This window comes from Astyanax mexicanus, chromosome 18 (assembly GCF_023375975.1).
Source record: "Astyanax mexicanus isolate ESR-SI-001 chromosome 18, AstMex3_surface, whole genome shotgun sequence".
NCBI classification, from domain to species: Eukaryota; Metazoa; Chordata; class Actinopteri; order Characiformes; family Acestrorhamphidae; genus Astyanax; species Astyanax mexicanus.
Genome location: NC_064425.1, coordinates 19,430,488 through 19,457,908, shown reverse-complemented (window position 1 = coordinate 19,457,908; position 27,421 = coordinate 19,430,488). Strand labels below are relative to the sequence as shown.

Sequence of the window (27,421 nt, the reverse complement as noted above, 5' to 3'; positions counted from 1 at the left end):
TTCTGTATTTCTCCTCTCTCCTCTCGCTCGCACTCTAAGTTCTCTGCCTCTCCTACTACTCTAAAGTTTGTGTAGATTGTGTAGATTCAGCCTGCTGAATTTGGCAACCCAAGGTAGCTTTGCATCTGGGGAGGGGTGGGCAGGGTAGACTACTCTGTGATGTTTTGAAATTGGACTGATTTAGCCATTTCACACACTCGCTCTCATTTCCTAAAAAATGTACCTTTAAAATATAGTAAGTACATGTACGGAAAAAGACTATACACAATCATTTTGTGTGATTGTGCACATTCTCTGACTGATATGGATGGAGAAAAGCTTTAACACTAAAATCATTGGAACAGTGTAGCCAATAGCAAAACTCAGTCACTGCCATATGGACAAGAAGAAGAAGAAACTGACCTTTTACAGCATGTGCAGTTGTTTACACTGCTGCCTTTTTGTCTTTTTTTCTAAAGCTTCTTGATTGTTGCCATGTTTGTTGTGACTCTGAGCTGCCCTCTAGTGGATGCAGTGTTTTTACAATACCACACAGCCCTAATTTGATGCTTCAACATTTCAACAGTTCAACATTTAGTTATGAAGTGTTGCCAGAATGGGCAGATTGACAGAATGAGTACTGTACTGTACTGTAATGTACTGTACAGTAATTCTAAACTGCCTATCTTTTAGCATGAACCCTCTAAAAAAATCTAAACCTTTGTTCTAAAGTCATTATTCTAAAGTAATTGACCTGTTACTTGAAATATTCATGAAATGCAAGAAATACATTATTTAAATGGAAATTTTCATTGGAAGGATGGTGGCTCAGCTCTCTGCAATGTTTAGTCTTGCTCACAATAAACTCCCTTATGGGTGATCGAAGAGAAGAAGCTTATCAACAGGATGGACTTTTAATTCGGTTGTAAATAATATAAACTCTAAGAAACTGAACATCTTCAATCTTCATCTTTAAACAAATCATCCATTACAGAGCTCTTACTTCAGCTTTTGTTGTGAGGTATGGTGCTGCGGTGATTTTTGCAATGCATTCAGTGCGAATCCACCTTAAGATGGCTGCAGTTTCTCATTAATTTGAATGTGTTTTTTGCCTTTCAGTAAAACTTGTCCAAATGATAAAAAATTACCAAAAGCTATAAAGTAATATTTAAATAAAAGACTTTGTGTAAATTAAGCTGTGCTCTGTCTGTCTCTCAGCTTGCAACAAGCACAATTTCAGGTTTCCCCGGCCTCTGCTGAATCTGAGCAGCAGTAAGCAGTCTCTGCATGACGATGCTGAGGTGGGTCACATGCGGGAAATGCCTCACATGGGTCATGAGTCAGTGGCCCTGGACAAGCTGCTGTCCCTTCCTGAACGTGCTGCACTCGAAGGGCCCCCACTGCTCCTGTGGGAGAATGAGCCGCCGCTGGAGTCTCACTGTAATCTGCAGCCCTCAGCTCCAGTCCAGCCACTGTCCCAGGGCTTCACTCTGTCCTCCCCCCGACTGCACTGCCCCAAGCCGGACGCATCGCCCTCCAACTGCAGCATGTCCCACAGCCGCTCCTGCGAAAGCCTGTGCAGCATGCGCCGCTCGCCCTCCAACGACTTCATCTGGGACAAGAAGCTGCCCATCAGGCCCAACAGCACAGGTCAGTGGTTGAAATCTAATTGAACTGTTTGGCTGTCGATTGACCCATTTAAAAATTTTATCCACACACATACTGTCTTAGTACATTTAAACCAGAATAAAATAAAATGTTGTCCAAAACTGTGGCCTATTTCTTTCTTTATTTTAATTATCACAAGTAAGCCATAATCTGTAAATGGTGATTATTTTAATAAACTAAATATTGATTATATTTATAATGATTGAGCTAAAAAGCTAAAAAAAAAATTGACTTTAGGATTGTTTAATGTTGTTAAACACAAGTAGGTTTGACCTGGGAGCACTTAACAATATGCAGTCTGCAGTGGACATACTGTAGGACATATTTTGCTGAAATCAAATAAATGAATAAAAAAATATACATCATCAGAATATCTTAATTTAATTCTGAAAGTGACTCTGATTTAATTAAATATGGGTTAGACATCTACAATTGTCTTCCATTAAATAGCCCATTCAGTTTATGCTATTTATATCACAATATTCATCAATAAATGCTTCTGTCAGGAAACCTGTAAAGAACTATTTTATGTGGCAGGCTTTTCCTAATTATATTAATTAAGGGAGCTACCTGCTATTCTTAAAATGCATGTTGGTTTCATAGAAGTTGTGCTTTCACAATTTTGAGTAGCTTGGAAAATTATTTTTGCATATTTAATAGCTCTAAATGATGCTGCTTACTACTATTTTGGTACAGAAATAAAAACCGTAAAAAAAAGTTCTTATGTTATGTGATAATATTAACCTATCCCTAACTATACAGAAGATCATTTTGTGGATGTCTCTATTTATAATATCACAAATTAAATAATCTGTCTGCCCAGGTACCATGCGTCGTAAAGCCAGCATGCCCAACTGTACATCAGACTCTGACCTGATGCGGTTCCGCTCACTAAATGTGGGAGGAGCAACAGCACACAACCTGATAGACTTCAAGCCGGACCCGCTAATCACTCTCCCTCAGAGTGAAATTGATATTATTGCCCCCTGCAAGCTGATAGACCGCACCCACAACGTGACGGAGAAAGTCACTCAGGTGAGCAGAATATCTCAGTTTGATCCACCTGGGCAGATAGCAGTGCTGTTGTTATGTCTTTCAGTAAGAAGTGTAATCAGTGGCGTAGAAGTGGGTTTGACATTGGGGGGACACATTTGCTAATATGAATCAAAGCCCACCCTATAGTGACTTAGAACAACATTTGCGGAATTATTTTTAATCACCAATAAAACATGTTTTTCTGTACTTCTGTTTATTATTAGTTACATACATGTTAAGGTCACTTTACAACCTAAACATTTTTACTCCACATTACATTTATTGTTGTTAGAAGAAAAATATTCAATGTCTGAATTATATACATATTAACAAAAACTGATCAGTTATCACCTAATATTTAAAATATAACAGATCAATAATAATAACCAAATCTGTTATATTTTAAATATTAGGTGATAACTGATCAGTTTTTGTTAATATGTATATAATTCAGACATTGAATATTTTTCTTCTAACGGAACTTACTCCCTGAACCGGCTCCATGATTGGCTTTAAGAGTTTTCCCATTCAGTGGGAATTAAATAATTTTGGGGGGGACTTATCTATATTTCAACAAATATTTGCTTGCAGGGTAGTAAATGACTGCGATACTAAGTCCAGCTGCATTTCTTGTGCTCTCAATTTGGTAACTGATGCAAAAATGTATACAGATATTCAGCGTGGTTTCCAAATTGTAAGTCAATACTTTGCCCAGTAACCATCCATTTAATATACAGGACCAAGCAAAATAGAAGCAAAAAAACATGAATTATATAGTCAACCACTTACTGTTCAGTGGTTACTCAGTAAAACTGACCTAAATCTGGTTTAGATTAATGTTTTTAATTTGTACAACTCAGCAAATCTGACACCTGAAATGGTTAAGTCACATGCACGAGAAGAGCATTGCTGAGTGAAACCAGGGACAGGTGCATTGGCCAAGCAACATTTTTTTTTTATTCATGAATTTTGGATGGCTGATGCCTGGGCCAGTCTCTGACATTTCACAATGTGGATAAATGGGTCTTTGTGTTGGATGTAATACTGCAGAGAATAGAAAAGGGAAACTCTCCACCATTCCTCACACTACAGTTAATCCTGTAACACTCCACTCCAGAGTTCTGGCCCACTTAAAGAGCCATTATCTCATTAATCATGCTGACACAGCCACTGGAGGACCAATCACGAGGATCAAATCCAGAAGAACCATGTGTTTGGTCACATATCATTCAAGTAGTTTGTCATTTTCAATTATTTAAATGCCGGTGGTGGTTGCAAAATGAAAAGGATTTGTTTCAAAAACACAAGTATTTCCAAAACCAGTGAATAGTTATGTTGTCACCGTTTCATTTTATTTCAGCTACACTGAGCATATAGAAGCTAAAATTTCTCACTGTAGTCCTTATTATCCTCCTTTTACACTGTTCGTTAATGGTCAGGACCCCACAGGACCCCCACAAAGCAGATTATTTGGTTGGTATTCTCAGCACTTCAGTGACATTGGCATAGTGGTGGTTTGTTAGTGTGTAGTGTTAGTGAGTAGATCAGACATAGCAGTGCTGCTGGAGTTTTTAAACAATGTTGCTCTGATAATAGTCTCACAACCAGAAATATCCAGCCAACAGCTTCCTGTGGGCAGGGTCCTGCGACCGCCAGTCATGATGACAGTGAGGGAACAGTGAGGGAACACAGTGTTTATAAACTCCAGCAGCACTGCCGTGTCTAATCCACTTGTACCAGAACAACACACACTAACTCCACCACCATATCAGTGTAAAATTTAGAGACAGTTACTCCAGCAAAATCAAAATACATTCTTATTTTATACCCTTGAATTTTGATGAAACTGTAAATTAAAGTTTACCCTATCCATATAGTGAATATGGATGTTTAAAAGGTTACTGATTAGCCAAGAAAAATCTGTTCCTGAGTCTGTTGGTGGAATGATTGCTCGGGTACCATTAGCCAGAATCCAGGAGAGTAAAATGGGTTATCTGCAATGCTGTTGCTTTGTGTTTTTTGGAAGGTAGTGTTGATGTTATGTAAAGAGGAGACCCCAGTCTTTGCAGCTATCTTCACAATCCACAACAGGATTCTGCAGTCTGAGCCTGCAGTTCTCTCACCAGACAGTGAGACAGTCGATTATTCATGCAGCATCATCAGTTGGCCAACTTAGAAGCAATGAAAGATGACACGCTAAATCCAATTTTCCACGTATTTTATCTTTTCTATAAAATGTTTTATTCATTGTATGGCCTTGTTTATTTATTACGAAAGGGTTCTTAGTATCCATGCCTTGTTTTCTGCCTGTACTATGATATGAAAAGTGCTACAGAAATAAGGTCAAGGCCCTGAGGCTTCTGCGTGGTTCATTTCGGAAGACTGACTGAATCCATGGAGCGGATAAGGTAAAAGCTCCTGGGATTCATGCTGAAATTCTATTACACCTGTTTGGATGCCTAAGAATTTCGCTAGCTTCTTTTACACTGCATTAGAGCACAGTAGTTCTGTAACATGAAGAACCATGTAAACTGGCTTTACAGGGTTGTCTTTACATACTGTGAGTCCCGGTATCAGACTGCTTAATCAGTCCTGATTCAGACCAGCTGGGACAGGCAGGGGCTGCGTGTCATAGCTGGGGCGAACCCACGGCTTTCCCGCCTCCGCACGTCACATCCTATCCCCCTAAACTTCCAGCAATCAGGGTCAGGCGTTTCCTGGTGACTGCGGCGAATGAAGAGAGGTAGAATGAGGAGAGCGGGGGATTCAGTTCAGTCATTCAGGTCCCCTTTTTCCTAGCCGTCGTCTGAGGCCCATTCGTCTGCGGGGCCAGGGGCGGTGTTGCAGCTGGAAGGGGTAGAGTGGCCGTGTGGGAACAGCCAGGGGCCAGGTCTTTTTTTGTTAAATACATAACTCAACATGTGTTCATTCATCGTTTTGATGCCTTCAGTGAAAATCTACAATGTAAATAGTCATGAAAATAAAGAAAATACATCGAATGGGAAGGCGTGTCCAAACTTTTGGCCTGTACTGTATTTCAATAAATATGATGCATTCTGTGGTTTTGTTTTAACCACATCCCGCAGAGTTACTGAAAGCACATCAATCAATTCTTACAGCTGGAATACACAGAAGGACAGCAGGGTTGCCAGCTGCAATTACAGCGTGTTCTGCACGGGACTCCCACAAGGCAGTAAGAGAGGGAGGGTGTGCATGAGACACTCACACAGTGAATATGGATAGAAAGGTGGAAAGAGAGAGAGAGAGAGACAGGGAGTGTGAGATGACTATAACAGGCAGTTTAGTTCATGGTAAGTCAGTCAGTGGCTTATGGAGACAGAAGGTTTGCACATTACTTATTTTTTTTTAAATTACTGGACAGGATGTTTTAACCTCTGAAGGTTTCTTGACATCTTTTCAAACCCAAAGTTTTGAGCTGTTTTCTCTCAGTGGAAGGGTGGATACCAGCAACTTGCTTGAAGAGTTCTTGCAAAGATTTGGATCTCCACATTTACAAACTGGAAACCTGCATTCAAGAGGATTTCAAGGAGCGTGCCATTTAAATTCACCCTTTGCAGCGCTTCAAGTGTAAAGTAACAGGTTCACAGGGAGCCTGAAATGTGCTGGAAGTGAGAGTTTTGTGAGGACGAGACGTTATTTTAGTTTCAGAAGAACAGTCAGCAAGACCATTGCAGGAATGCTGTTTCTCAGGACTGTATCTGGGAGCTGTAGCTGAAGCTGGAAGGTAGCAGCAGTGGAGGCAGAGGAGGCAGCAGAGCAGGGCACAGGCATGTCCCGCGGTGTGAGAGGCAGTGTCCCTCAGGAGGAGTCCCAGGTGAGCAATGAGAACAAGAACACTCGAGTCAGGAGGGCAGTTCGCATCTCCAGTGTTGTCGCTCAAGAGGTGAGTGACCAAAGAATCAGCAGTGACATGTTATCAGTGGATTTGTCTGTGGATTTTAACTTTATGCTGTCATGCATACAGTAAATATGTGCACAGAAAACAGTAAATGATTAAACTCTCCTAGTTAAAGAAGTTTAGTAATATGCAGGAGTCCAAAACCATCCTTTTGTTTCTTTAATTGTCAAAGCAGCAATTAAGAAAAAACTTTTTTAATCAGGAAAAAAGGTCTATCAAATTATCAAAGTCATCCCAAATACATTCAGTAATGCAGAGGTCTAAACTTGGAGGTGGTAATTTTTGTCTGTTTTATCCTTTTTTGTAAAAGGTTTCTTGACATCTTTTCAAACCCAATGTTTTGAGGTATTTGAGGTAAGCAAGAGTGGAGCTTGGTGTTTTTCTCTCTCTCCAAAAATAAAAGCTTTAAGTACTGTTTATTTAAAGAGACAGTTTGTGTTTTGAATTTTTAAAAAGTTGCATAACTTGTTGCATTCAGTTTGTTGTTATGTTGGCATAAAATAAATTGCAGTCGTTCCCTTTTTGCTTTTTTCACTTTTAATTAATGAACTTCAGGTTAGGAAACTCCTTATTTACTCTACCTATCATTCATTCCACTTGCTCATATTGTTTATAGATAGACCTATCTGTGTTTTTAGGCTGATTTTAATCGTTGATTGTCCTCCAGCTTGATCAGCTGATTACAAATAATTATCGAGGGCAGGTTCACATGCTGCATTCAGGCATTTTTTTAGGCAAAGTTGGAATGCATCATTGTGCAGTTTAAATGTATTTTGCCTTTTTAAAATTCACCACATTTAAAGTGACAGGGCTAAGTGACATACTCTTGAGAGGGGTATCCAATTAGTGGTGTTAATAGTCTTTACTTTGCTTTACCCATGAGGCTCATAAGTTTTATTCATTCCAAAAATAATGTGAGCTTGAGTTAGAGAGCTCTGTTCAGACTACTGACATTTAGCACTCTGAGCAAGTTCTGATACTACCTTTAGGGCATTTCTGCAGAGGTAAGCGAGGTCTATATAGTCATCTAGTGGTTAAATGAGAAACTGCAGGGTCATGTGTCTTTGCCCAGAGCTGCACATAAGGTAAGGTAACATAAGGAAGGAGACTAGCATACTATTTGTATGGCATTATTTTGAGACCTTTATGTATGTATATTTGTAGCTTTTTCTTACTGTAACAAAACAAACAAAGTTGCTCTCTTTGTACCAGGACATGCACTTACTTCAGACGGCAGTCTACATAAATAGCTGACCTGATGCCAAATTAAAGCTCATTAAACATTCTAATGTCAGTCAGAAAAGATTAACATAGTGACTTTGTGCTGTCCTTTGCTGCAGCCTGATCCCTGAGGGCTGTTTAGACACCCAAGGCCAGTCCCTTCACCTCACCACCCTCTCTTCATCATCTCCACTCTGCAGCCCTGCCTCATTTCCCATTCACCCTGGGCTAATATGTTTTCCAGCCTTAACAAGGACAGGGCAGACATGCGATAGGACCTGACTCTCTATTTATAACGTAGTACACTGACTCAGTGAGTGATGCATGCTATGCATAATTAAGCACCAGTGGTTTATTTTTGAATGCTGTGAAGTTATATTTTTGCTAAGTGTTAGTGCACAGAAGTGACAAATACATATCTGTTCTGGGTGAACACTTTTACAATCTATGAACTACATCAGTGTGTTCTGCTCGAGAAAGGCTATTCCATACTTGGGAATAGCCAGGCGAGGCCCATCAGCCCCAAGTTTAGAATCCAAGATTTCGGAACCCCACATCAACAGTAGCAAAAAAGTATTATACAGTTTATTATCAGTTTTGTATATTTGTGTCTCATTAAATCAGTCATACACACAGCACTGTCAGGTGTCTTACAGTGGAAATGCTTGCATTATGTTTGAATAGGCAAAATAGTGTATAATGCATTTTTATCAATTCATATTACTGACAATGCTAACCTTAAAATAATAACCTTTATAGAGGTACATATGTATAGACATCTGTGAAGTATTGTGGGTACATGATTAACATGCTGATCAATCGTACCTAGCCTCCAGTATAACTGGCTTGTTTTCTGCTTGGAGAAGAGAAAGGATATGTGTGAATATCACAATAAATACTTGCTCCAAGTAATCTATTTGGAATTGTATGCACTGTATGTTATGGGAAGACAACAGAGGCTTTCAGTTAACAACTGCGCCTCATCAAGAGTTAATTACTTTAATTTCCTCCCCTGTTAATGTGTTGAGAACATCAGTTGTGTTGTAAAGAGGTAGAGTTGGTATACAGTGAATATGGCAAGAACTACTCAACTAATAAAGAAAAAAAATCTTTAAGAAATGGTCATTCAATCCGAAAAAAAAAAAAAAACAATAACTTTAAAAGTATCCTCAAGTGCAGTCAAAAAGACCATCAAAAAAGCTATGATGGAACTGACCCAGGAAAAGAAGGACAAGAGTTACCTATGTTGCACAGGAAAAGTTTATCAGAGCCTTAAAAAAACGCAAGTTAACAGCACCCCAGATAAAAATCAGCAGTGACACGACGGCATTTTGGTCTGTTTAACGGTTTTAATTTAACTATATGATTCCTTATTTGTTTTCCTTCATAATCCAGATGACTTTAAAAAAAGGAAACATTAAATGAGAATGTGTGTCCAAAATATGATCGGTATTGTATATCATAGCTGAGACATATTTCGTTTATGAAATGTCTGCAATATTAGTGTGAATATATGGAATTTAAAATTGTAGATCAATAAAAATACTCTCTTTTTTCAAAGACCTCTGGTCAGACTGAATCTAAAGAAAGCTGTAAAGATGAAGACCAAAGAGCTTTCTAAGGAAATGAGGTTTTCTGAAATTTAGCTACAGTATGTCACTCCCTAGTTGTGTACCATTCACCATCTTCTACTAATGTTACTCTACTAAGGTTGCATCAGATATAAACCAGCTCCTCTTTTCCTAGTGACAGTGACCAAAGCCTTATCTGTGCCAAAGGACTTTGCACTTCAACTATGTCTGGGCTTGACCCACCATCTCTCAGGATGCATGGAATTTCATTTTTAATCATTTAAGATTATTCTCTAAATAAGGCAGTGTTATCTATTTAAGCTTGTTTTGCACTTATCATGTCTTATTCTTCTCCAGAGGTTCTGGAATAGTGTAGTAATTTCTGAATGAGTTTAGTACTGAATTTAAAAAAGATCTGCTGTTCTCAAACTGTTGTTTGCATTTTTTTTTTGTGCGCATTTGTAAATTATTGGACTACACGTTTAACTGTATCAGTAGGATTAATGCTTGTGGTCATCAAGTGTCCTGAAGTAGTGTGCAGTGCATGCTTAAATGAATTAAAATAAGTGAATATCTGTTTCTGTTTCCCTGCTTCTTTTCGGTGCCTGGCCGGATACATTTCATCTTTCTAATTGGGGGAAAATGAGTAAGAGAAATATTAGATTAGGATAAATGAATTAGAATCCATGTGGTAGATCTTGAGCTAGCTAAATCAGGAGGCCTAAGGATGTCTATACTAACTGTATTTCTTTTTTTTAACACGTGGGATATTTTAGTAAACACTGTTTTAGTTTATTAGTTCATAATCAGAGTTAAAAAAAATCTAATGAAGTACTATTGCTATTCTTTAGTCTTATGTTCACACAGCGTATCTGGAAAGAACATTGGTTCAAATTGTAACTGTGATCATTTATTGTTTTTATTTGCATGTTTTTTACATACAAATGAACTTTAACAATATTTTGTCTAGTTGAGCAATGACTGGGCAAAAAGCACAAAATTGCTGGATCTCTAAATGCTGTGAAACAGTGAAAACATTGAAATATTACCTTTATCTTAAAGAGTTTTGTTTACTACAGAGTCTAGCAGTAGTGACCCTTGAGTGTGGGTCTTTCTTTCTCACAGACAGTTATTATATAACTTGTTGTTTTTATATAACAATGCACTCTGGGATGTTACAGATGATTCCAGTGGCAGCTGTTTGGGAGTTTTGATTTACAGCTGTGGCTGTAAATCCTCTATACCTGGAAAAACATGTTTAAATGTACAACAAATCTGAGTACTGAATCTGTCATTTACTAGAGGGGGCTTAGAGTTATAGTTCAGGTTCTATACAGTTAAGCCACAATATTATGACCACCTGCTTGTTTCTAAGCTCATTCCTCACTCATGTAATATCAGCTCTTTTATGCCTTATCATACTGTATATGAGCACATTGGAGTTCTATAATTACAGACTGTAATGCTTTCATTTTTTCCAACGGTCAGGATCCCACAGGGCCACCATAGGGCAGGTATTATTTGGGTGGTAGGTCATTCTCAGCACTGCAGTGATGCAGTGATGCTGAGATGGTGGTGGTGTGTTAGTGTGTTTTGTGCTGGTATGAATGGATAAGAAACAGCAGTGCTGCTGCAGTTTTTAAACACCACATTGCTGGACTTAGCTTGTTTACTAGCTTGCACTTGTGTTGCTGTGATGTAAACCATTATTGTCACATTTTCAGAATGTTTCTGAAACATTATTTCTGTAATATTACAGGCTAACCTACTTGTAACCTTTTCGCTACTAAATGTTCTTATAACATCTAAAAGGTGGAGCAGGTAGATAGGACTGTCTACTACAGTGGAGAGTAAGAGAACACAGTGTTTAAAAACTCCAGCAGCACTGCTGTGCTGTCCTCTGATCTCAAAGTGCTCTAATATGGGCAGTAAAGCTGATCAGATGGACAGTGAGTGCAATAACAAGAAGATGGTCATAATATTCTAACTTCACTGTGTATATTCCATTTTAGGTACTGTCTCTGGGAGATGACGTCCTTCCTGAGTACAAACTCCAGGCTCCGCGCATCCACAAGTGGACCATTCTGCACTACAGCCCCTTCAAGGCTGTGTGGGACTGGGTCATTCTGCTGCTGGTAATCTACACGGCCATTTTCACTCCCTACTCAGCGTCCTTCCTGCTCAGTGACGAGGAGGAGGTCGCTATGCAGCGCTGTGGTTACTCCTGCAGCCCACTCAATGTGGTGGACCTCATTGTGGACATCATGTTTGTTGTTGATATTGTTATTAACTTTCGCACAACGTATGTCAATGCCAATGACGAGGTGGTCAGTCAGCCCGGCCACATTGCTGTCCACTACTTCAAGGGCTGGTTCCTCATCGACTTGGTGGCTGCGATTCCATTTGACCTGCTTATCTACCGCTCTGGAGAGGAGGTAGGGGACCTCACTGGTTATAGTTGTTCATTATATTGAGAGTATGTTTTTAGGATGAGTCTCAGTTTATGTTTAAACTGCAGAAATTTTAATTTGGTGCTCAATTCAGATCTGTTCAGGCTTCCCTGAATCAGGATTTAATGAGATTGTTGTTTGCAGTGTTTTGAGATACACTACCGTTCAAAAGTTTGGGGTCACTCAAACAATTTTGTGTTTTCCATGAAAAGTCACACTTATTCACCACCATACGTTGTGAAATGAATAGAAAATCAAGACATTGACAAGTGTGGCAACTCCATTACCAATAGAATACCAGCTGCCTGCTTCTGCTGTAAATAGTTCTTGCACAATTTGGAGGTGTGTTTAGGGTCATTGTCCTGTTGTAAGACGAAATTGGCTCCGATCAGGCGCTGCCCACTGGGTATGGCATGGCGTTGCAAAATGGAGTGATAGCCTTCCTTATTCAGAATCCCTTTTACCCTGTACAAATCTCCCACCTTACCAGCACCAAAGCAACCCCAGACCATCACATTACCTCCACCATGCTTAACAGATGGCGTCAGGCATTCTTCCAGCATCTTTTCATTTGTTCTGCGTCTCACAAACGTTCTTCTTTGTGATCCAAACACCTCAAACTTGGATTCATCCGTCCACAACACTTTTTTCCAGTCTTCCTCTGTCCAATGTCTGTGTTCTTTTGCCCATTTTAATCTTTTTCTTTTATTAGCCAGTCTCAGATATGGCTTTTTCTTTGCCACTCTGCCCTGAAGCCCAGAATCCCGCAGCCGCCTCTTCACTGTAGATGTTGACACTGGTGTTTTGCGGGTACTATTTAATGAAGATGCCAGTTGGAGACCTGTGAGGCGTCTGTTTCTCAAACTAGAGACTCTAATGTACTTATCTTCTTGCTTAGTTGTGCAACGCGGCCTCCCACTTCTTTTTCTACTCTGGTTAGAGCCTGTTTGTGCTGTCCTCTGAAGGGAGTAGTACACACCGTTGTTGGAAATCTTCAATTTCTTAGCAATTTCTCGCATGGAATAGCCTTCATTTCTAACAACAAGAATAGACTGTCGAGTTTCAGATGAAAGTTCTCTTTTTCTGGCCATTTTGAGCGTTTAATTGACCCCACAAATGTGATGCTCCAGAAACTCAATCTGCTCAAAGGAAGGTCAGTTTTGTAGCTTCTGTAATGAGCTAGACTGTTTTCAGGTGTGTGAATATGATTGCACAAGGGTTTTCTAATCATCAATTAGCCTTCTGAGCCAATGAGCAAACACATTGTACCATTAGAACACTGGAGTGATAGTTGCTGGAAATGGGCCTCTACACACCTATGTAGATATTGCACTAGCAATACACTCTGTATTAGCAATTAGCAATGTACAGAGTGTATTTGTTTAAAGTTAGGACTAGTTTAAAGTTATCTTCATTGAAACGTACAGTGCTTTTCCTTCAAAAATAAGGACGTTTCAATGTGACCCCAAACCTTTGAACGGTAGTGTACATGTTAAAATTCAGTTTGAGTGGTCACAGCTTCCAGATCTGTACTAATCACCACCAAAATGTGATTTAGATCTAAATAACAAAAATCTGATTTTTAGATGTCCAGATCTAGACTTAGCAAAAATTGGATTTGGGCTGACAGTCTCAGCATATCCTCAGATCACCTCCTGTAGTGGTTTGAGTGATTGAATTTATATCTGTTTAAAATGTGTTTTGGGTGTGTTTAGACATTTTTATGTGGATTGGCCTTATTTCAAGATGATCCTGATAGTCAAAACACAAAGTGACTATTTGTGAACAGGGTCTAAGATTTAAAGGTCTTTGCCCAATTTATTGGGTCTGGTTTTTCTTGGGAAAGCCTAGTTATGGACCAGATGTTCCTTAAAATGGAAAATCTCTAAATTCTAAATGTTGTGCAGACCAGTACTAGGCATAATGTTGGTAAATAATATATACTGTAAACAGTAAGTAGATAGTAATAATTGTATTGTATTTAGAGTTTTCTGATCATTTCATAATTCCATATCTGTTACTTCACAATACAAGGTCAAAATTTGCAGCCCACACTTTTAATTTAGAAATTAAAGAAAAACAAAACGAAAGAGGACATATCTGAATGCCCAGCAGGTATTATCTGGGACATCGCCGGCATCTTGAAATCAGTCAGATTTCGTTACCTTGTACCTTAATGTCTATGCATGAAACTTAGTATGAAATCACTTTTTTTTCTCACCAGACAACCACTCTGATTGGCCTGCTGAAGACTGCTCGCCTATTGCGATTGGTGCGTGTGGCCCGCAAGCTGGACCGGTACTCAGAGTACGGGGCAGCAGTGCTCTTCCTGCTGATGTGCACCTTTGCACTGATTGCTCACTGGCTGGCCTGCATCTGGTATGCCATCGGGAACGTGGAGAGAAGTGGTCCATCTCGAATTGGCTGGCTGAATTCTCTTGGTGAACAACTCGGCAAACCCTATAATGAGACTATCCCAGGCTCAGGCCCGTCCACTAAAGACAAATACGTCACTGCTCTTTACTTCACCTTCAGCAGCCTGACCAGCGTGGGCTTCGGAAACGTCTCCCCAAACACCAACTCAGAGAAGATCTTCTCTATCTGCGTTATGCTTATTGGAGGTTGGTATTTGTAAAGATTTGGGTAGTAATTTAAACAAGACGAATATTTGAATATATTTTTCTAACCAGCCCTACAGTTATACATTATGTAAAATGTCACTACAGTGCATTTAGCCATTCTACAGGAAATGTATTTAAAGAGTTTTTACTGTAGGATTAAGCTAATTATATTATATTATATGTATTATATCTATAAAATTATTGATGTTAAAAGTGAATCCACTAAAAAGCTTTAATACATTTTCAGTCATGTTAGAAATGTAAAGCAAGGTCAAAAATGCATTTATATGGACAAAAGTATTGGGACACCCACACAGTAAGTGAATCAAAGGCTAGATGCTTTAATGATGATTTAATCCACCTGTGCCAACAGAACTAAATAAAACATAATAAAGCATAACTCAATTATTAAGAGCTGTGTCCCAATACTTTTGTCCATATATACTGAATCTAATCATTAGGTACCAATTAAAAGATTATTGGTATACCTTTTTAATGGAGTGCTTTAGAAATGGTCAGAATTCTTATGTAAGATCACCTCTGTGCTTTATTAGCTGTGAAACGACACTGCCAGAATGAAAACTCAGACTTATCTCTTTTTTTGGGTTTGTCTTTCTACAGCACTAATGTATGCCAGTATCTTTGGAAATGTATCGGCTATTATTCAGAGACTTTACTCTGGAACGGCTCGCTACCACACCCAGATGCTGCGAGTGAGAGAGTTCATTCGCTTCCATCAGATCCCCAATCCACTCAGACAGAGGCTGGAGGAGTATTTCCAACATGCGTGGTCCTACACCAATGGCATTGATATGAACGCTGTGAGTGTGAGTTGGACACTTGGTAGACTTTTCTTTTTTCTTCTTTTGAATATTTTAATATTGACTTATAGCTTGTAACATTATATGATGTGGATGTCTTAAGTAGTGGGTGCAATAGTTTGCCCCTTATGACAATGACAATGCAATTTGTATGCTATTTTATTTTATATATATTGTGCTAGTAAGGACATGTGCTCTATTTATTAAGACTTGATCATCGATGAACTGTTATAAGGTGTGTTGATGCATCGGAAACATATCCCAATCCACTGAAAGTGGGTTATATTCCAAACTACTGAGCACCAAAATACATTGAGTCCCCCATCTTTAAAAAAGTGTTTATTAATGTAGAGATTTTTTTATTAATGTAGAAGATTTTTCAATTATTATTATTATGGTTAAATTGATTTGAATCAATTGATTGATCAAGCACACACACTTATAAATAAGTCGGTAGATTAATTGACTAATTAAAAAAAATGATAATGCATATACTGGAACTAGAAGTCATTATAAACCCGGATGTGTCCTCGCTTTTCACTCCTCTCTCTCCTTTGTTGTGCAGGTTCTTAAGGGCTTCCCTGAGTGTTTGCAGGCAGACATCTGCCTGCACCTAAACCGAGCTCTGCTTCAGAACTGCAAAGCCTTCAAAGGCTCCACCAAAGGCTGCTTACGTGCCCTGGCCATGAAGTTCAAGACCACCCACGCCCCACCGGGAGACACTCTGGTTCATGCAGGCGATGTCATTTCAGCCCTCTACTTCATCTCCAGGGGCTCCATCGAAATCCTCAGAGGAGACGTGGTAGTGGCCATCCTGGGTAAGACTAGCGTCAAGAAGTTTTATGATATCAAATGCTGTTAAAATTATTTATTTACCCAACATTATTAAAACCTAGCTAACTATTAACTATCAACTATTAAACCAAACCTGTGACAAGCAGTAGATACACTATATACCCAAATGGTTGTGGATACCCTTTCTAATGAAGCTATTCAGCCACTTTATGTTGCACCCATTGCTAATACATCTGTGCAAATGCACACACAGCTTGTATAGTCACTATAGAGAAGTATTGACAATAGAATATAAGTCAGATATGGGCTAGAGGGGTATAAAACCCCCCAGTATTGAGCTGTGGAACTTGGGGGAGTTGAGGATTTGGGGAAAAGTAGGGGTTGTGACCATCCAAAATCTTGACCTCAATAACAGCGAATGCAATTAGATCATCACAGCAATTCTCTAAGAATCCAGTAGACAGACTTCTCTGGACAGTAGCGACAACAAAAGTAGGGCACTATGATTATTGTGATTTAGAAAATGCAAAAGGAGTCTTGAAATTAAGGCTTAAATGTCAGATATTCTGACAACTTGTGGTACTTCAGATACCTGAAAATCTGAGTTGGAAAAATAAACAAAATTCTGGATGCATGAATATTACAGTGCCCTGCAAAAGCCTTTAATACCCTCTATTTAGAACAAACAATGAATAAAAAAGCAGGTGTTCCAATACTTTTGTATATAATGTATATAGTACATGAGGTCAGCATAATATACTTTGTAAAAGCACTTGAAAGGGGCGCCCTCCTGTGGACATTAATATACACTTTCATATTGAGAATCGGTGAAAGATAAATCCATTATTCTTAATTAATCTGTTATTGCTTGATTAATCCTTAATATTTATGCTTTCCTACAACCAATATAAATTTGCCACCACTGTTTACAGGAAAAAATGACATATTTGGGGAGCCCATTAATTTGTATGCCCGTCCTGGGAAGTCCAGCGCTGACGTGAGAGCACTAACCTACTGTGACCTGCACAAGATCCAAAGAGAGGATGTACAGGAGGTTCTGGACATGTACCCAGAGTTCTCAGACTACTTCTGGAGCAATCTGGAGATCACCTTCAACCTCAGAGATGTATGTGTTTGTCTTAAGAACATGAGTGATTCTATAGGAATTTCAGCACAAAAAAAATAAAATACATTTTACAATTCATAATCATTTCTGTTTCTCTCAACAGGTCAGCATCATTTCTGGGTCAGTGGACAACGAGGAGTCCGAGAAGCCCTGCCTTAACCGGCACCTGCAGAGGTCAAGACTGTCCTTCAGTCAGAGAAATGAGAAAGGTACAGTAAAGTGACACTGTGTGGAACCAATTCAGCTAAACAATACAAACACTTTCCAATGCTTGTGAAAATGTCATGAGTACTGTATACAGTGACAGGATAAAAGTCATGAATTATTAGCCCACTTTCTCTCTGTGCTCAAACTCTTATAATTCACATCGTCTTGCCACGAACATGCTGACCAGTAGACCAGCCATGATTATTACATTATTGACTTTTTTCAATCAACATATGGACATGAACTACATCATTGTAGTGAACCTCAAAACTAGTAGAGATCCATCTGGCCTAAAACCACAACCCAACCAAAGTGAACATTTGGCGTAAGGATGAAAACGACAAATATTTGCAGATATTCACTAATTGTGCCTATTCTTTCATCTATTCTGCATTTACAAAGAGTGAATCACTCCACAATCATTGCAATTTGATTAAATCATAAACAATTTAATTGTTTGATATAATTTTTTTACTTATTACATTTTTTAAATAATTCCAAATAATTTTGGGTGCCCAATATTCAACACATCCCTCACTATTACCAATTTAGTTTTTTTTTCCAGGCAAAGAAAACCCATTCAAGTGAATAAGCCAATGTATTGAAATAAAATACTTTTATTCATGTTTAATCTGATTAAAATCTGTTTAAATTAACTGAATTACTATTCTGTTGTACATCAGTGGCATAAATAGTCTTAAAACAACAATATCATTTATCACAATTATTATTGGGACAATACATCATCCAAACAAAAATGGTTATTGTGACAAACCTACCTCACAACTTTTACAGGTGTGTGCATCCCCAACATTCCCCAAGCATATTCAGTGTTCATACTTCTATCCCATGACTTTTGGAATGTCAGTGTGCATTTGGGTAATGCTAGATCAAATACAGAATGTTGCTCATATATTATCTTTTTATCAGACAGCACAGTAAATGCAGAAACTAAACCCAGCAGAAGCACTCCGCAGTCTCTGAGCCAGAAAAGCCGACCAAACAAAGACAAAGAACAGAGAGTTCATGAACATGCAGACTCTTCATCCTCTCACCCCAGCAGTGATGATGAAGAGGACTCGAAAGAAACCTCCACTCTCGTGGGCTTCTTCCAGAGTCATTCTCCCAGCTTACACATCAGCAGTAAAAGAGAGCAGACCAGCTGTAGCACTCTCTCAGGTACATCTTTTAAAATAATCCCAGAATTCGTGGCTTTGTTTGTTTGATTGAACAGTGGGGTTGTCCTACAAACCTGGTTTTACAAATGAAGAGCAAGAGTTGTCATTACGTACTTACATACCCTGTTTACACATGATGACCTCACACGCCTCGAATATCAGGTTTTTAACAAACTTCTCAAACCACTTTAGGAGGTGGTCTGAGGCTATGTTAACACATTGCATTATTATGAGCTCTGGATGATCTGATCAAAAGTGGCCAGAAATAAGTACAGGCGTGTCCTTAGGATACATTGTAATCTGATTACTTAAACCACATTTGGAGGTGGTAATTGGTGAATATGACCACATTATTAATGTTGTGTAAATGTCATGAGGGTCATAGTAAGATAAAAAAAAAAAAAAAAAAAAAAACGAGAGATTCAAATGAAGTAAAACAGCCTATAAAATGCCTAAAACTGCTTACTGTTCTCATTTTTACATTTATACACCAGGAGCATTTGCAGGGGTTTCCAACATCTTCAGTTTCTGGGGAGAGAGCCATGCGCATCAGTACCGGGAGGTGCCCAGTCACAGCATGTCCTGCTCTCCCCCTTCACCCCCGCCAAGTACTTTCTTACGTAATATCACCCCCCGCCAGTGCAGCGAGGTGGAAAACAGACTGGAACTGCTGCAGAGACAACTTAACAGGTAAGAGCAGCCAGACTGGAGCAGAACAATGTTTTAACCGCACATGACTACCATATTTTAAAAAGGAATAATGTAAGTAAATAGTCTTACTTTGCAGTCTCCTGCAAAGAACACATCAGGAGAACTCATGGTAGTTTATAAAAACTGTAGTGGTTAAAAAACCAGTTGAAAATGATCAATTTCTCTGATTTTACTATTTAAAGGTATATGTTTGAGTAAAATGAACATTGTTGTTTTATTCTATAAACTGCTGATTGGTCAAAAAGACAAAAAATATGCAGTGCTTTTAGATCGCAATTTATGCAATGAAAACCATGTATTCATTTAGAAACAATAATACTAACATTTTAAGAATTCAGAAATCAATATTTTGTAGAACAATCCTGATTTTTAATCACAGCTTTCGAAAACCTCTGGAATGTAATCAAGTAGAAAATGGATGGTCAATAAAGCTGAACAGATTGAATTTGTGCATAAGGTAACCCAAAAGCAGTGTGAAAGACTGGTGGAAAGCATACAAAGAATCAGGGTTATTTCACAAAATATTGATTTCTAAACTCAGAAACATAAGAATTGCTGTCTCAAAATGAGTATGAACTTGTTTTCTTTACATTACAAGTCTGAAAGCAGTGCTTTCTTTTTCATTATTTTGACCATTTTTAATTTTCTGCAAATTAATGCTCTAAATTCCAATATTTTTATTGATAACTGCATCTAAAATGCAGATCTTACCACCATTATACCACTATCTGACCTGCTATCTGTAGTCTTATGTCTTGTTTCTGGTGTTTCTGGTGTTTTTGCAGACTTGAGTCACGCATGTCCACAGATATTGGAGCCATCATGCAGTTTCTTCAGAGACAGATGGCTCTGGTTCCACCATCCTACAGCACTGTGACATCTCCTCCTGAATCATCCCCGAACCCACTTAGAGCTGGACAGAAGCTTGTGCAACCAGTCAATCCCTTAGAAATGGAAACGCCACCCACTCTCTCTCCGGTATTACAAACCGACTAATAAGCTGTAGGCTTTTACCTACAGTATGTATTCATTAAACTCTTAAACTACAGGCTCATTATTCTGAAATACTCTCAAGGTTTATGTTGCGTTCCATTTACCTTGGAGGTCAGGTGTCGGAGTTGGGAACAGCGTCACACCTGAGTTGACTGCATCCCAATTAAACATGCATAAACACAGTCAAGCCATACTAATATAAACCACCTAATTGTTACTACACTCACTGACCATCTCATTTGCTCAACTGAGCGTGAAGAAGCACTTTGTAGTCCTGTAATAACAGACTACACAGTGTTTACTGCTGTGTGTGATCCATTCATACCAGCACAACACACACTTACACACCATGTCACTTTTACTGCAGTGCTGAGAAGACATTTAAACTTCCCACGAGGGGTTTGGCGATTATTGACTAGTGTTTTATCTAGCATATCCTATTAAAACAAGTCTCATTTGCAACGTTTCAGGCTATAATTGTTAGCATTCTTACCTATTCCAGTTGAAGATAAATTTAGTAATACAGTATTTTAAAGATTCAACCATCATGAAAGCATGTCCACAGATAGAAGTTGGACAGTACTGTGTGTATGACTGATTTAATGAGACACAAATAAATGCTAATAAATATATAACACCACTAGTTTTACTGCTGTTGAACCAGAACTCGGGACCAAAGAGGCTGTCCAGACTGTCCAGTGGAAATGTAGGCTCTCATGTCAGTACCTAGGGTTTATCTGGTTAATGCCCTACTAACTGGCCTCCCGGCCTGTGTAGTAAAACTACTCCAAATGATCCAGAATTCAACAGCACGTCTGGTCTTCAACCAGCCAAAACGGGCACATGTCACCCCGCTGCTCATTGAGCTCCACTGGCTACCAGTTGAAGGTCGCATCAAATTCAAAGCTCTTACAATCGCCTACAAGGTGATGACAGAACAGCTCCTTCCTACCTGCACTGATCACTCCTGAAGACTTACGCTACCTCCCATCCGCTGCGCTCCTCCAATGATCGTCGCCTCGCTTTACCAAACAAACATTCACACAAAGCAATCCAGACTGTTCTCATACAGAGTTCCCCAATGGTGGAACAAACTCCTGAAGACAGAGCTCTTCAAAGAGCACTTACTCTCCTAACACCTCTAACACACTAACTACTTCTAACCTCATTTCCTTCTTCCCCTCCTTCACTCCTCTATCCTATTATTTCCCTTTCACCTCCTTTAGGCCCTATCTAAAGATAATTTTTACCTTTTATTACTTTTTGGACAGAAGCGTCTGCCAAGTGTAATGTAATGTAATGTAATGTAATACTCTTCTCTTATTTTCCCAGATACTTGATCTTCAGAATATTGGTGATATCCCTGCTAAATCCAGCGAGGGTACTAAGGAGAATCCTCTGGATTTGGCTCCTGAAGGCCTGGAGTTTGACCCACATCTCCAAAGGGCTTGTTCAGATGCAGAGCCTCTGGGAATGACCAAAAAAAGTCCTGAAAGGGGCACACGTGTTATGAGGGCTCACCCCGACACACAGACTTCGGGAATGACTGATTTTCTAGGGAATTCTACCCTGGGGGTGAGCTTCCGCGAATCTACTCAAGAGCAACATGGTCGACTGAGGCTAGACTTGATGCCACCTGCGTGCAGAAGACGTCTTTCTTTGCAAGGGCAACACTCAACTGAGAAATGCTCCTCAGTTCAGCAAAGACATGGTTCTGATCCTGGATGTTAAGAACAGAGTGTTTGATCAACCAACAGCCAGTGGGCCTGGTGTTGGAGAAACTGCCTGTGTTAGCTGGTCTAACAGTTCCTGATGTTGTCATTGTCCGATAATCCTCTGCTTCCCTTATATCAGTGTAAACATTTATATTTATTATATAGGACAGAGTTATTCTACTTAAAAGAAACATAAACTAAATATGTGTAAATATACTGTCATAAACTGGTATAGCAAACCAGTTTCTAATATTATTATTATAGGGGCTAATCATAAATGCACGTTTACTTATATGAACCAATTTTAGACAAAGCAATATGATTACTCAGTCTCACTCAGGAAGTAATTAAAAAGCACACTGGTCTAGAATATCTTTGGTGGGAAATATTTTTTTGTGAATACAGCTTATAATTAATGTTCATTTACAACAGAAATTGTAAAGAACAGAACATTAATTAATTAAATAATTTATATAATAAGAATTAAATGATAAATAACCATTTTAAATAATTTTTTGGGACTGGACCAAGACCACTTCCTCCCAAGGGTCTCAAAGTTGCGTTTGTTTTGATCCACATTTGAGTGTGATCACTGTATTCACACCTGTCCAAACAAATCACACAAAGGGTGAAAATGAACCAGACAAGTGCTGGTGTAAAAATAATCTTACTAAGGCAGTGTTTAAATTAGTTCACAGCTAATTTTCACTGTACAAAACATGTAGATTAAACATGTAGATTCTTCAACAGTATTCTAGACCACTAAAATGAAGCCATAAACGTTTTTTGTTAGTTTAAAAAAAAAATAGCACAAATCTAAAAGGGTATGTAAAAATTATGTAGCAGAATGTACTGTAGAAAATGTACTAGGGTGTTCATAGACTAATAGACAGACCAACTACTGTAGATTTCTCTTCAATCTATTATAAATACTCAGTGATGGAAAGACTACTACTAAAACATTCTAGTCAGGTAAATATTTTACACAAGAACTAAATAAATAAATGTACTTGTCAAGTAATTTACTTGTTTCAGGAAAATAAAATGTAGGCTGCATTAAACTTTTATTTATTAATAAAGTGTATGGGTTGTAGACAAATTAATGGTCTTTGAAGGACAAAAATCACTATTACAAAGGCAGTGAGTTAAAAACATTAAATAGAAGAAAAATTATGTGCAATTTACATCAAATAAGAAAATACAGTAAAACTAAGGACAAAAGAGGATCAGAAGAATTGTTTTATCTTATTTTATTTCCTCTCTTTAATATAATTCTTTAAGCTTTTAAATTGGTTTACGCCTTTTAACCATAAAACTGCACAAGCTAAACTAAAGAAAAATTACTACTGCTAATGCTAACATCTAATGGCTACAACAATTTATACTTTTTATAATTCTTATTTTTATTTGCACAACAATAAAAAGTGTACACCTAAAGCATGTATTTACACATTTCGTATTAGCAAATTTATGCTCATCTGTAACAGTAACAAATATGATTGTCAAACATTTTGGTAAATTTAAGGTTTATTGATCTGTAACAAATCTTAGTTCAGTCTCTTGATATATTTTGTAGTTCTAGGTTTTAAGACTGCCTAAAGCAAGCAATATGGGGATACTTTATCAATTTATCAGGACACAATTTTTGGGAATGCTGATGGAGATGATACTTGTAAAACATCCTATTATTTCTGCCAAATAATTAAATAAAAAATATTTACTGCAGTCTTGCATAATGTTTTAACTGGTCTCAACTGAAGGAAGGGGTTTATCTGGTAATATGCTTTGTATAAAATGTATAAATATGTCTTTTTAAAGTTTCATTCAGTAACAAATATAAGAACTTATTTACACTGGTATAGGCCGACTAGGAAAGGAAACTCGACCAGGACTGGCCTGGTGCACCTCTGCTTTGAGAGACGACAACTCATTGTCACCGACGCTAAGACTCACTGTGACTTGGGCCTTCATGGAAGTCAAACTTTTGGCAATGTTATGTGCTCTAATGCAAGAAGACAAACTGGCTACTGTATTTCCAGAGCCACAGCGGTGTGTCAAATTCCTTTATTCGTGACAGAAGTATACCTGTCTTGTTAAACCTGCAAAGTCAATAGCCCTACATACACAGTGTATTCAGACGTATTGGAAAATATCTTATTTGTAGTTTTTCTGAAAGAAACGATATCTCATATAATCATGCTTATGTTGGATTAACAGTCTCTACTGTTACTCCAACATGAAGCTTGCTATTATATTTTGGGTGATTGCTGTGAGGAGCTGACTGAATTTAGCGACAAGAGCACTAGTGATGTCAGTATGCTTAATGTTCACCACCCAACTTCACCTTATTATCCCCAATTACCCAACTTATATTAGTATCGAACGGCGCGCCATCATTTCAGAGAACACAGTTCCACAGCTCCACACCTCAGTGCAGTCTACTAGACTAGAAAAGGACTAGACAGGCTTGGTGTTTGAAATTTCACATTTCTATCAGCAATATGTTCATCTTTATTAGAAGGAGTGTCCACAAACATTTGGACATATAGTGTAGAGACAGCTTTCAGTCAGTTGGTTTAATTCAGTCTGTCAGTAGATGACCCATATTGGTGTTCTAGTTTCTGCACTTTTTTAAATGACCAAGTAAAGCCAAATCTCCCGTTCTAGTCTGCAACCCTTTGTGATTTGTGGGAAAGAATTAATTTGACAGACATCAAATCTCAACATAAATTTCATTAAGTAGCTCAGAGCCAGTCTCATGAATTTTAAAGCTCAAGTTAAATTCAGAATAATGGTGATTTTCTGGCAGATACTTATTCATGGGGATCATTTTACTCAGTGTTGTCCTTTGTCCACTTGTAGACACTCGTGACTCGTGATATATAAGGATGTCAGATTTCTTTGTACACCTACCAAAAGAGGACTGGGGCACTTTATTCTCAGTAGAGGTGCCCTTAAAACCCACACACCCACATTCACCACTAAACTACATTCTTGGAGCATGTCAAATGATTTTAACCACTGAGCCAGCCAGAGGGGAAAACTGACAAACTGGTGTCAGAACGGCTGCTATAATCTGCATTGCTTGTCTAGCCAGGAAATTGCCCTCTATTTCAGTGTTCCAGGCCTGTTTGTTCTTCCACTAGCTTAATTTCAGCATCCATGGTCACCAAGTTTTATTGCTACATTATCGTGGCAAAGATCAACTTACAATTTAGCTCTAAAAACACCATTAGAAGGCACATTAGAAGATCAGGATCTATCTACAGCTGCTTCCAAGGATTTTGAGACTGTTGCTCAAATAATATAATTTGTTGATTTTATAAGTAACCATAAGCAAATCATTTTCTGGATCTTCTCAGATGGTTTACGTTGGTCTATGATGGTCAGGATGGTTTAAAACTGGTAATTTAAGGCATTTTGACACCTGAAAGTCTGGACTAGAGTCTACACCAAGGTTAGTGTCTTTGTTCCATTGTATATATTTGATACGCTTAGATTTGGTTTCAGACTGCAGTTTAGTGAGTGTACTACAGAATGTTACTACATCCTGTCATCATCAGCTACATGGGCGGAGTCTCTCTATGCTTTATACTAATGGGTTTGTATGATTTATATTTTGAGTTTGGCGAGTTGCTTTGCCAGGTATTGTGACAATAATTATATCTCTGTCAGAATCTGACAACTCTTCGTGTACAGGCACACCCCTTAGTAGAGGATTACAATTATCCTCAGATGTCTTGTATTTATGTTTATAAATAAAGGTTAAACTACAGTTACAGTAAATAAATGAATTTCCGCTCTAAGCGTTGGTGTCCAAACTGTTTTTGCACATTACCATTCCTTCTTGCTCTGGATTGTTTAAAGACTGTCTCAACTTTGTGGAATTGGTCTGAAAGTCTGAACCATCTAGAAAAGTACTTTGACGCTGCAGATGAACCTGAACGATTGGTTCATTAGATTTGGACAGAGACCACCTCTTTTTGTCAAGACAAACTCTGGTCCTTTGGTCCGGACCGTGGTTTGGAACCCCTTTTACACCTACTAATTTGGTTCAGAAACTGATAAGTCAAAAAATCTGGACCAATCAAGGGAGGTATGAAAGCAACATTGAGCCCTATCTGGATGGGATTAGTTTCTCAGGGGGACATCTGTGAAAAATATTTCACACTTATACTCATACTCAGAGATAAAACTCTTGTATCCGGACTGTAATTGAAAAAACAGGAGGACCAATGAGTTTTTTTGGCTTTCTCAGTCACATGACATCACATTTAGTAGCTCCTCACTATTGTGTTTACATGGATCTCCATGAAAACGCACGCCCAAAGTTTAATTACGGTGCGTGGCAGTGGACAAATAGCAATTTATTACACAAGGTGTTGAAACTCAAACTAAAATTACCAGAGGACCACGGAGTTCAGCGAAAAACAGCAGGTAATTCTACCTGTAATTTTCTTAAAGGACATCTGAGAAAAACACATATATGGTCAGCTCCGATGTAAATAGAATCACAGAGGACCCCCCCATAAAAGAGAAAATTAATTACCCCTAATTACCCCAGAAAACTAACCCCGTTCAGACAGGGCTTTAGTTGAAAGAGAAAATAAAACAACAACTCAATGAAGAACCAGTTAGCGAAGCCACTTGACTAGCTTAGCTCTTGACCAGCATAGCATATGTTTTAATTTGAATTTAAGGGACTATTTGGTCAATCAGCATGAACAACTTGGCTAAATTTTATGTCATACTGGTGGATGACCTACAGTATGCACCTACAGTACAGCATGGCCAGGCTAGCTAGCGACTTTGGACAGCTTGGGCAGACCAGCCAAACAATCAAAGTGGTGCTGGTCATTTTTAGTAGCATGTTTGCCTGTTGTAGATTTCTCTCAGCAGCTTTTTTGAGGAACCTTCCAGATCTATCAGGTCCACAGTTGAGTGAATGGGTCACAATGTGACTCATCCTTACATCCCCTGCCTGTGTCTGTGTAATAGGCCAGCGAGACCACGCCCACTTTGCATCCAAAACAAAGCCCAAAAAAACGAGCAGTAAGCCAGTAGTAATGTTTAAACACCATGTCCATGACAGAGTAAGCTTACCACTTTCATAGATTTTATTAGTATTTTTAGACATAAATGGAGTCCATAATGCTACAGACGAGATTGAAGACCAAGAGCTGCATTCATGCTGTATTTAAAATATATATAAAAAATATATATATAAAAAATATATAAAAAAAAGAGCCATCAAACCAAGCTGAACTGCTTAAATTTTTGCCCCATGATGAGTGGCATAAAGTTATCCAAAAGCAGTGTGTAGTGTGTAAGACTGGTGGAGGAGAACATGCCAAGATGCATGAAAATCGTGATTAAAAACCAAGGTTAATTCACCAAATATTGATTTCTGA

The 27,421-nt window shown here is 38.4% G+C and overlaps 1 protein-coding gene across 2 annotated transcripts in view; it reads left to right on the top strand.

Annotated features, from left to right (window-relative positions):
• kcnh2a (potassium voltage-gated channel, subfamily H (eag-related), member 2a) overlaps positions 1-23,735 on the top strand; it is a 41,432-nt gene extending 17,697 nt beyond the window's left edge. Inside the window, exons 6-17 of one of the 2 annotated variants that reach the window (XM_049467292.1) lie at positions 1,198-1,629; positions 2,471-2,682; positions 11,406-11,828; positions 14,068-14,464; positions 15,086-15,285; positions 15,851-16,103; positions 17,013-17,206; positions 17,310-17,415; positions 18,344-18,592; positions 19,086-19,281; positions 20,088-20,280; positions 21,628-23,735. In XM_049467292.1, the coding sequence (XP_049323249.1) occupies positions 1,198-1,629; positions 2,471-2,682; positions 11,406-11,828; positions 14,068-14,464; positions 15,086-15,285; positions 15,851-16,103; positions 17,013-17,206; positions 17,310-17,415; positions 18,344-18,592; positions 19,086-19,281; positions 20,088-20,280; positions 21,628-22,026 (3,254 nt within the window). In that variant the 3' untranslated portion in view covers positions 22,027-23,735. Of the gene's footprint in view, positions 1-1,197; positions 1,630-2,470; positions 2,683-11,405; positions 11,829-14,067; positions 14,465-15,085; positions 15,292-15,850; positions 16,104-17,012; positions 17,207-17,309; positions 17,416-18,343; positions 18,593-19,085; positions 19,282-20,087; positions 20,281-21,627 lie in introns of both variants that reach the window. The other variant, XM_022663444.2, reaches the window with a different exon arrangement.
• Positions 23,736-27,421: the final 3,686 nt, after the last annotated feature.